At 44.8% G+C, this 11,378-nt stretch overlaps 1 protein-coding gene across 1 annotated transcript in view; it reads left to right on the top strand.

Moving 5' to 3' along the window:
- Positions 1 to 3,758: 3,758 nt before the first annotated feature.
- Positions 3,759 to 11,378, top strand: part of LOC117154464 (nephrin) — a 99,730-nt gene continuing 92,110 nt past the window's right edge. Inside the window, exons 1-2 of the mRNA XM_033329483.2 lie at positions 3,759 to 4,351; positions 8,316 to 8,532. Of these exons, the coding sequence (XP_033185374.1) occupies positions 8,415 to 8,532 (118 nt within the window). The 5' untranslated portion in view covers positions 3,759 to 4,351; positions 8,316 to 8,414. The remainder of the gene's footprint in view (positions 4,352 to 8,315; positions 8,533 to 11,378) is intronic.

Below are 11,378 nucleotides of genomic sequence, written 5' to 3'. Positions count from 1 at the left end.
GTAAAATGCCATTCTTGTACGAATTAGTGGAATTCGGAAGGACGAATAATTGCACGCGGTGGAAATATCTCGTCAAGCTAGAATCGAATTCCAGGATTTCCTTGGATTTGGTCTTCTTCGTGGGATAACGCAGCCACCTGACAATGAAAAGTAATAGCTATCAGCAAACTGTCAACGCGAACCAAAGCTAGTGACGCTGTTGAGAAAGCATTCGATAGATTCTGGAAAGCTTCCGGCGTTAGTCTCTCCTTTTCTGGCTTCGTGCTCCGCAAAAATCCCCGCCGTTCTCCGCAACCCAGAGTTGCCCCTCTTTTTCTTCCATTCCCTTCCAAACCGAAAAGTGGACTGCCGTATCGAGCGTTTCCGACTCGCTGGCTTTACTTGCTTCCGGATTCCAATCGCTTTCCGCTTTACGAGAAGGACTTTGGAAACGTTTACGAAGTCGGCAGCTTCAGGGTAAATTTAGAGGACCTCGTCTCCTTTTCGTATAGATTTCTTCGCAGAAATACTTCACATACGCCGTTAAAATTCAACCGATATCAAACTCGTCGTGCAATTTGCTTTACCAATCTTTTTTGCATTGCTCGTTTTCAATTACTTTAAATCTCTCATCGTTGTATCTTCATTACGTGTCGTAGTTCGACACGGTAAGCGAAAGCAAAAGCTTTGTAATCGTAGAACGATAAAGCCAACGTGCCGCTATTGTTAAGCCATACGGTGTTCGCCATACAATCGTATGTTCGCATATGAATCTGTCTCGTGGGTGTTCTCTAAGGTGGAACGATATTCCACGCATAAGTTTTGCACTCATAAGCAAATGTTGTACGCATAATTACTCCCAACTACGAATATGTTACGGCAGACGAGGCAGCGTTATGTTATCTCGTCTCTTTGGTTGATCTAGCGTGGCATACCCCTACACCTATATGTACACCTATGTGTTTATTTACGTAAGTACGACGGACGATGACGGTACGTGTTATTTCATAACCGATCGATTAGCTCGTTTTACTCGTAATTTACTGTAGGCGAGCCTATGGAAGATACGAGTTACGTTGCTCGTTGTGCTCCTAAAAGACGAACGACGTCGCAGTCTTGCAAACAAAAAGGGTAATTCCATTTATGCAATGTACGATGCAGCCTCTAGACATCGATAGCTACGTCCTTGCTAAAACGTTCTCTTCTTCCGTTGCTTTTCATAAACGAAGCACACAGCCAATAATATAAATGCGCGTGTCACGACGTTTTCTGGAAATATTTATAACTCTCGATAATTCTATGCCGCTTTTTCGTACCTTAAAAATTGCAAATGTGCACTGCATCACGATGGGAAGGTTATTCCGTGGGAATTTTTGCATCGCGAGGGCCATGCCAGCAAACATTTCCGCTTTCACGAATCCTTTCTCGAATTTGAAACGTTCGAACGTATGCAACGCCTTCGATTCCGCATAAATTTGCTTCACATTTTCCTGATGCGGCATGCAACGGGATTATCATTTTGATTTAATGCAAATATTCAGGACGTTTTCCGTTTTTTCAGTTTCGATGAAACGAATTTCACGAAATTTTGCAAATAAACTTCCCATTTCACGCAAATTATAATGCCTGGCCCATGGACTCAGCGCAAAATTCTACGCGATCGTAATACCGCTAGCGAGTTCTCCTGTGCGTTACGATAAATAGCATGGGACTGGTTTCAAAGCGTGCTTCTTTCTCAGCGGATTAGCTTGTTCAACATCTCTTCCGTCGTGGAAAGCTTCGTTTTACGTCGTGACTCTTTTAATAAAAATACTAATTTTCATCCTTTTCATTTTAATAGAAATATTAAATTCCATCCGTTTTAATATTCGTTCCTAACGTTTTACTGAAAAAACTAAGATAACGCAATGTGAGCTGTCCTTCTCTAATATAAAGCATTATTCGCGTATATACGAATCTGATCAGAAACGCGATAAACCTACGTAATTATTACCAACTGTTGCCACGTGCTTCCGCCACACATCTATAATTATACCGTTCGATCAAACGGATATCGAACTTCAAATATCGCGATAATTAGGTTGGCTCGGTGTCAAGACGTTTGGAAAGATAATTTTCGGATGGCCGCAGATACATGTACGTACGTATTTACAAAACGATGTTTCGAGCCGCGAATGAACTTTCCCCGTTGATCCGATGAACACTGAAACTGCACGAATCACATTGCTGATCGGTTTATTTCAAAATCGTGACCGGAATTCCGGTTCCGTTAAATTGCAAACTCGACGATAGACTTACCCAACACGGTAGGGTACATGGATATTTCCATTCATGGTGACAAATATCTGCTTACCAGCTTCGATGAACTTCGCCTTCTTAAACGTTAACTTACGATACCAATTGTTGGACGTTCGTAGGTAACTAAGGATTCAAATAAAGAAGAGAACAGCAAAACCGTTAACGAACGACGAATACGAAACCTACGCGTGCAATTTTGCGATTCTTCCGCATGAAAGGGGAGCTTTTGACGCGTTCGATGCACCGACTGCTCGTTTATAGCGATTTTCTCGCATTTATTAGCATACTAATATGCCGTTCGAGCAAAGCTGGAAACGTTTCTCTGTTTGAACATAACGAGGTAAATTCTGTTGGACGCGATATTCATTCCAAAACCGACAACATTTTTAAAACTTATTAGCGGATGTTATAGCGTTTCAGGGGTTACAGATTAACATTGTTACATGGTACGCATCAAGCAATTACACCGCTAATACGACCGACGAAAAATGTTTGCGATAAAAAATCACCTCGTTTTCATGACGAATTGACGCCCGTTCGTACCCTACCCATTTAACACGCATTAAGCTATTTACACATCGCCTCGTTACCAGTTACTAGATGTCGTTCGTCCACATACTTTTACCTCGGTTCGTTATATATGCGAATCAACGAAATTAGATCGCAACATCTACGTAACGCGTAACGTAACATATCCGATATAAACCGTAAGGTATGAACGATTCTGATTCGCATCGAAAAAGCAACGACGAGACGAAACTGATCGATCGCCGTAACGATGCGCCGTTGAATCCCAAGGAATCTCGAATAATCCTGCTACTTGATAAATGTATACGTAAACGTATTCGGATGACTTTTTTTTCGAGAAAGAAAGTTCTCGCTTCTAATTCGCAGCCCCATTAAGTCTGATCAGCGCGATGCAATCAATATCGGTTAATTAATTACCGCGCGAAAGAGCCACAGTATCGAGTCTCAGGCTCATTAATATTGACTTTGTAGCATCCCGCGCTCGTATATCGCGCGCTTTTTCGACGTTCTTGCCCGGAACGGTGAATGGAAAAGCACGTTTTCCCAATCTCCCCGTGTCTTGGCTATCCCGTCATCCCCTCTCCGTGTCCAGTCCTCTCGTCTGACTCTCGCTCACGGTCTTCTCTTTATCTCTGGAACGGAGGTTGCGAGCTCGCACGAAGATTATCGAGCTTGCACGAAGCGGGGGTGTTGGAAAAGTGGGTTGTGTGGGTACAGGTCTGGACGTACGCTAGAGACTTGCCGGGCGAAGGGGGTGGTGGTTGGAGAGATGGGGTGGAGAGACGGAGTGGGAAGGGGGTGAAGAACGGGGAGAGCGGCGGTAGGGTGAGTTTGGGGCGCAGGTTGGAACGAGAATGGTATCCGTGCGCGAAAGCTCATTGGCAGCATCCAGTGTCATCGCGGAGCTCGAGACGCGCGCTTCGTTTTTCGCGAGGGAGGTTTCAACGTTTCCTTCGATCGGTCTATTCGACGTATCGCGATTACGAACTCGGTCCGCGTCCCACCGTTTGGGTACAAACTCATCGACTATCGGGCTCTTGGTCGTTTCCTTTTCGAATGCCTGCCACGAGTCGGTATATTATTTTCGCTTAAAGGTAACAACGGAAATTCGGTGATCGTTAGATTTTTTGTTTACGTGGATGCCGATCGTTGCAAGTGAACGCGCGATGTCCAAGTTTGTTGGTCCTTGGTGAAGTTTTTCACGTTATCGGGAAGACGACGGAACAAAGTTGTGGACGAAATCATCGCGAGGATCGATGGAAGTAGTGCGCGAGAGTACGACAGGAACTCGAAAACGGCAGGGAATAGAGATGTCGATCGGAGTTTCGAGTGACTGAGTAACGCGAGCAAGTGGCCTTCGGACAACCGATGACAGCAGATAGTAGCACGTGTTCCCGGCGTACTTTGGCCAGGACTTGAATTCACCCTGAGAGAATTTCTTCAAGACGATGTTGTGAAAAGTGTGCAAACAGCCGTGCAACGCTCGGAATATAAATAACGTGGCTCCGTTGGGAAAGAAAGTCGAAGGATTACCACCGTGACCCGGGTAAGCCGACGTTTAGTTTCTCCGAAACATTCTGCGAGGCCGTTGTTCCCGCTATAATTTCCTCGTGGAACGTCGAGCGACGGTTTATCGAACGATAAATTTGCCCGCGGCTCCGTAGCTTATATTACAAATTCCATTCCCGATAACGCATCGATTTGACTGCAGAAATGTTTAGTAAAATCGACAAGGTAAACGAGGAAGATTCACGATAACGTGCCGGCTGACCTGTATTTCATATTATCCCACCGTGTAGCTGCCGCTGGATACGACGCGATCGTCGAATCAGAGGCGAACCTGTTATTTATTCCGATCAAAGCGACACAATAAAAAGATCAAAGATATCTACATCGGATTGCGCGCTACCTTTCCCTCCGATCGTGAACCAAATGAAACCAACTATGTACTCGCTTTAGCATGATGCGTGCGACACTACATCCTTCCAGAGGCTATACGTATAGTTCGTTAAAATCGAACCCCGTATTTCTGATAATTTTTGAATCCCTTCGATTTCTCGTCGCCGGAGGCAGTTGGTCTTTCTTTTTTTTTTTTTTTTTTTTTTTGAAACGTTGACGAATGTCGACCATTTATCAGTACTGCGCTGGATCCTTGTCAACGAGCAGGACAGAAACGATATCGCGAATTACGCTTGCTCGATTTTATTTCTATTTTTGTTTGCGTCGATTGCGCAGCGTGGGTGTTGCCAATGAACGCAGTGAGAGATTCGTCGGTCGCTGGTCGATAAAAAATAATACGTTTCGGTCGGCGATGCGCGAAGCGACAATCATCGTACCACTTGTTCGTCGTTCGTCGAATCGCTCTGATACCTACGTTTCCCCCGACTTTCTCTTTGTCCGCTATCTATCGGAATGGTCCTGCTCGGGCACAGATTTCGCGAAAAATATAAGACGATCCTTTAACGATATCGTTACGTAATACGCGCTTCGCTTCGCGTCTACATCTTTCCTCGTTCCTGTTTTCTCCCAACAACGTTACTCGTTACGTTGTCGGTACAAAATTGCAACTAATTTCTCTTTTGCTTGTCACGAGTCGAGGTTGAGGTTACGCAAACTTCGCGTCTATGTAAAAGTATTAATAAAGCAAGTTTGTCGAATACGCGTTTTGCACGACGTAAGTATGAGCATGGTAAGAACGGAGCACAAAATTGCACGGGAAAGAAGTTTGACTCTTAAAACGGGGTCTCTTCGGGAATGGCTTTATGGTGGCAAACTTGGAGAATGGAGTGCGCTTGATGAACGAAAGTACAAGTAACTGCCTATTTTAAACTTCCGAAATATGCTGCGTTGCACGGTTCTCGTCGTACAACCAAGGTTCACCCAAAGAAAAACGCAGTATGTAGTCTATATGTACTCGAGCGAATTAAGCTCTCCATTATAATTTACGATAGTTCGCATAGACCTCGCCCTCGCTAAATCGTCATAAACAACTGACCGAGTTGTTTACGAATAATTTCTATAGTATTCCATTGACGTCGAAAACACTGGCGACGCGACAACAGCTTCGACGACTCTTTCGAACGTTAATTTCTCAGCTTTCGCAAAACTCCCTCGTTACGTCGAGTCGGACGCTTCGTTAGAAAACGAGAACCGATCGTTAGGAGGGCGAAGTCCAGCGCTGTCGGTTTTTCTTGAGATTTTCTAAACGAGATTAAAGACAAATTCGTTACGTTCGCGCTCCTAAATCGAAACGTTTCTTTTGGATCGGCCCCGAGAAAATTAGCCCCGCCTTAAAGGCGTTAACTCGGATAATCGTCGCCTCTTTGACGTCGCATCGACGAACCTTCAGAAATTCTACAGCATCTATTCCACGACTTCTTTTTCGTATTCGAGCTCGACAGTGGTCACTTAACAGCTTTGCGAAGAGACGTAAATTATTATTCAAGCGATTGAACGACGCGACATATCGTAGTCACGATCGAACGCGAAACGATATCTGGGAAAGAAGTTTACGAAAAGAAGAGGTAGCGTGTTTCTCGAGAAAGTTCGAGCTGGAATCGTAACACGAATCAAGTGGACAATAAAGTCTCCCTATTTTGTCGAACATGCATTTCCAGTGGACAGATCCCGAGTCACGTATTTGGTGTACGATAGTTCAGCTCGGAAGTAGAGAGAAGTAACTTCGTGCGTCCGATGTGGAACACATCAGAAAGACAACTCCTCTTTCCATTGGTGATACCAACACAGCCACGTTTCTCTTCTCTTACGTTTCCCCGAAGCATCCCGGGAGAAAGGGTGGACGAGTAAAAAGTACTTACAAAGTGTCGTAGACAGTGAACGTGTTCCGTAATGTCGGCCAAACGATGGCGGTAGCAACAGCAGCAGCGGCAGCAACGGCAGCAGTACACCGATAATGCCGATCACGGAAATCGAATTCGAGCCGACACACCGGTTGTTCGTCGTCCTTCCCGTTTCGTTGGCGAACGCGTGCCACGATTTAAACTATCGCTTCGTAAATCATAAACTCGAGTGTTTCAGAAATTCTCCAACCGTTTACGATCTATTTGCTCGCGAATATGTTTACGTAGCTTTAAATCTCGATCGCGTGGGTGAGCGTCGTTCAAAGCGTCCGCAGCTCATAGCTCGATATTACCTTCTGCGTGGTGGCTCTCTTTATACGATCGTTCGTGTGGCAACATATCGGCGATAAAACCAATCTTTATAAACTAGTGTCGGTATCGATCTAGATCTCCTTTTCGCCAGAAAGAATCGCGGTAAGCGCAATTTTTGCTCTTCCAAGCAACCGACTAAAGGGGAAAAAATTGATTCAGTCAAAGGAAAGGCGTGAAAGATAAAAAAGAAAAAAATAGAAATCGCTTATTATTTGGTATCATCTTCGAATGTGATTTCAACGAATAGTGCCAACGGCGCGAAGTGACGATGTTATATGCACGTACGATGTGCGTTAGTTGCGATACCACTTCGAAGGAAGAACGAAGTTATTCGAACGAACTGTGTTATTCGATCGCGGAAGATGATAAACGTGGGAGGAAAAGGAGTTTCGTTTACTAGCAACATTCTCAGAGTCAAACGGAGCACGAGCATCGTTACCGACAGAAGTTCTAGCTACGATTTCAGATCGTCAAAAATAGTCCAATGGGATATTCCATTCGCATTTACCGAGCAAACACGAAAACGGTCAACGTTGAATCAGATAACGATCTGGAAGAAGTCGACGACTAAAAACGAATCTTTGATCAAATCTTCCAACGTCGATGATGAGAAGCAGTCGATGGTTAACCAGCCGGAAGAAATTCAATTCGATTATTTTCTTCGTTGCCACGTTCCGATTCTCATCGAAATCGCGTCGGTAACCGCGTCGTTATTAATTTCAACAGCGTTTTAGATCTCTGGCTTTAAGGCCGATGTATAATTTATACTACACGACACGGATCGTCACGCGACGTTAACGTCGCGTATTAATCGCTGACGAATAGTGCGAACGGTCTCGTTTAGGCTGAATGCACACAAACGACGTTTTACAGCGCGATTCCATTGCGATCATACGTCTTTCTTTGTTTTCCCATTAAAAGAGACAGTTTCAGCTAAAAACAACGAAGACAGACATATGACGCAGCGAGGACACAGCGATAAAAGGTCGTTCGTCTGCATCGGGCCTTAAAACGCATGTTTCAATGTCCTGTCGTGCCGATGGTTGCCATGCCATACCGGTGCCGTTGCGCTATGTACCAATCCTAGCTTGTTACTCATGAGAATGTTTATCGGAATTCTATCGTGCCGATTGTTTCAGCCGATCTACTTCTCGATAAAAGTCGCGCTGTAAAAAAGCGACGACACGTCACTGACCCGATTCCTATCTGTAACCTGGAAAGAGAACGATTATCTTTCTGTAAAAAGTATCTATTCTCTCGCGTTAGTCGAGATCGTCGTAAAGACCAATCTCCGTCGACTGGCAACGTCTAAATAACTTTATGGTATTTTGTTGATAGACAAGAGCGTCTGAGATCCCGCGAGCCTCGCTCGAAGTACAAGACGTAAACGTCGTTAGGATGGTTCGAGGGTGAAATTGTCAAGAGACGCTCATCAGTATGCTGTGGATATTGATCGCAGTGACGTGCATCGAGCTATCGACCTTTGCCAACGCACAGTCGAAAAAAACTACGTCCATGCAAGAAGATGCGAACAACACCGAACCAGATCATCCGAGTAAGTACTTTTCTTACTCTTCTTTAGTTTTATTTCGAGTTGTTTTGCGTCCGGAACACATAAAACGGGAACGTCGGCTGTCGAGTAAACGTATCGTTGCCACTTTAAAGAAAACCACGGTACTTGATTCGTAAATGTGTACCCGTATTTTCGATTTGCCAAACGAAACTCCGAAATAATGCTTACAATGTCTCTCTTATACGTGTACCGACATATATACGTACGTACCACTCTCGTGCAGCAAGAAAAACAATTTGTTAAAATGGTTGCATGAACGTGCTTCGGCTGGACGATGTTCTCTTCTACTCATCGTGCCACTGCATCGTGGCAAACGAACAGAGGGTACGTTACCGGGGAATAGAGAAACTACTCGCACAAATTACAGCGTGAAACTTTTTCTCTAATTTATTTGCGCATTTCCGTACAGCCGGCAAGGTATCAAAATTAATGTGTAATGGATACGTATCTCGAGACTGAACCCACCGGAACTCCTCATATCCACAACTTTTTCCGATACGCGTGTGAAATCGTTGGCTTCGCTCGGCCAGCAAAATGTGTTTTCTCCAAAACGATCGAGTATATCGTAGGCGACGAAAATTGGGAGGATTAGGTTTAGATTCACAGAGACTCTCGTCGATCCTTGTAAGGCAAACGTTAAGGTTCTGCGATCGTGAGAGGAGCAAGGAGAAAGCACGTGGTAAGAGGGCCGCTGAATTGTGAGAGTTTGCAACGGGGATTTAACAGATTAGTCAGGGTCTATAGAGCGTGCACTTTATAAGTCCTGGATGAAACCAAACTAATTAGATATGTATGGTCGGAGCGTCGCTGTGGGACATATAATTAATGCGGTGCACCGGCTAAATGAGAAATTAATTACGATATGGAAATCAGAAGGATCCCACGGCCTGGTTTACCATCGTTACCTGGGGACTAGAGTCCCCACGGATCTACGTTTCTTTGACCCGGACGCACGTGCGGAACGTGAGCTGCAACGAGGCACGTGTTACCAGAATAGGACGATGCACATGTGCCGGGTAAAACTGTGATTCCACTCTTCTCGTTGAGAGGATACAGTTCGTCGATCGCGGAACCTACCGTCACGTCGCGTCGGGACGACTTCGACTCGCTTTCGTGCCACCTCCCAAACACGATCGCCCTTTACCTCCGACACGAGCGTGGGCGTACTGCCTTCTCCAGTCGACGAGATACTCGACTACTCGCCCGTCCCCTCTAGCCGCTAGTTGCTCCGCGATGCTCGATAGTAACCGCGTCTCGAAAAGAGGTTTCGACCAAAACGCGTTTCCCTAGATGGTTAAATATTAGGGTTAAGAGTTAAGGATCGAGTTAACTCTGTCGTTGAACCGAGGCCAACGAAACTACACAGTTTGCTCTACACCCTACACGATCTACGAGCCGGTTTCCATGAACTTGCTCCCTGTTAATCTCGTTGAAAACCGAAACCCACGGACATTCGCGTCTGTCCGGGATTAGTTTCCGAAATTTGGATTTCCGTTGGTTGGACAATGGCTTTGCCTGTCTAACTCCTACCTCGGAAAACAGCGAGCATCGATTCGATACATTAGCGCACGCTATTTAAACAATGCCCCTGTTGCCGGGGAATCTACATAGATAGGAAGATGCCTCCGATAATTAGAATATTCTGAAAGGTTGGTCGAGATGAATTTCTCGGTTATCCGTAGCCTCGTTGATTAACAAAGACCCAAAGTGTGTTGGTAGATTTTATAAAACGAACTTTGAGCCAATTAAACGAAGCACTCTGGATATTAACGAATTGGAAAGAACGTTTTCTCGTCGGTCCGAGCGTCGGGAAATTTTATCGCTTCATCGACGAACCGATTAAATTTCCCCGTGTTTCTTCCTCTTTCTGCTCGGACATCTTACTTTTCAAACAGCAATTCGCAAGGAAGGCTCGGTTTCTCCAAGGCTTGAATTTTGTTTATCGACAAGTATCGGTGCAACGTGTACAACGAACGATTCGGAACGTTGTAACTTGTCGGCTATCCTTTGGAAAAGAGTGTGAGCGAGGCACCGAACGTGTCGGTTCCTCAACAGCGTCCTTTGATTTCTAAAATTTCCGCGTCGGTATTGGCTACGCTAACGAGTTTACGAGTTTACTAAAGTATTTTCTTTAGTGGACTCAACAAAGAATTCTAGGATCTGAGAGACTTTTTAGTAGACTCGGGTATATTGGAACGCAATCTGCTTCCATGGTTATTGGATTTCAGTCTTCGCAAACAAACGAGAGTAACGCGTAAATTCGAGGCATGAGTGCGCGGTTAAAAATCGATTCCGGGATAAATATATCGAAGCAGCGATCGAAATTTTCCATGTAATCTACCAGCAGAGGATAAAAGCTCGTTTCCTCGCGTAAAACATTGTTTCTCTTAACCTTTTTAAACAGATAAAAAGAGCAACGGGGAAAGTAACGCGGACCGACGCATTTAAAGGTCTTACACTTTGTCCCTGGAACGCTTAGACGAGAGATGGTAGAAAAATCTACGGTAAATATACCTTTAAGTATCCTTTCAAAGGGTGGAGGGTGCTCGTTCGCCGAGAAGAGTTTGGTGCAAGGGGGGGAAAAAAAGTAGCGAAATATCGCGGAAAAATTACCTTCCCAAAGGGACGCCCAAATAGAGAGAGTTTAGATAAAAATTTCCTACGTTTGTCACGGTCCTTCCTAATTAAAGGTTCCGAGATTAATGCCGGTAATTTTCCACCGCCCCGGGCAATCGATACCTTCTCGCTAGGACGTTCAGCAACGAATCTCCGTCCGATTTTCTAATGCCCATTTTCCAACTATTAGAAATTGATCGCGCATGGAACAC

The sequence above is a fragment of the Bombus vancouverensis genome, chromosome 14 (assembly GCF_051014615.1).
Source record: "Bombus vancouverensis nearcticus chromosome 14, iyBomVanc1_principal, whole genome shotgun sequence".
Taxonomy (NCBI): domain Eukaryota; kingdom Metazoa; phylum Arthropoda; class Insecta; order Hymenoptera; family Apidae; genus Bombus; species Bombus vancouverensis.
Note: the sequence above shows the minus strand (reverse complement) of the source record. Positions and strands in the feature narration are given on the sequence as shown.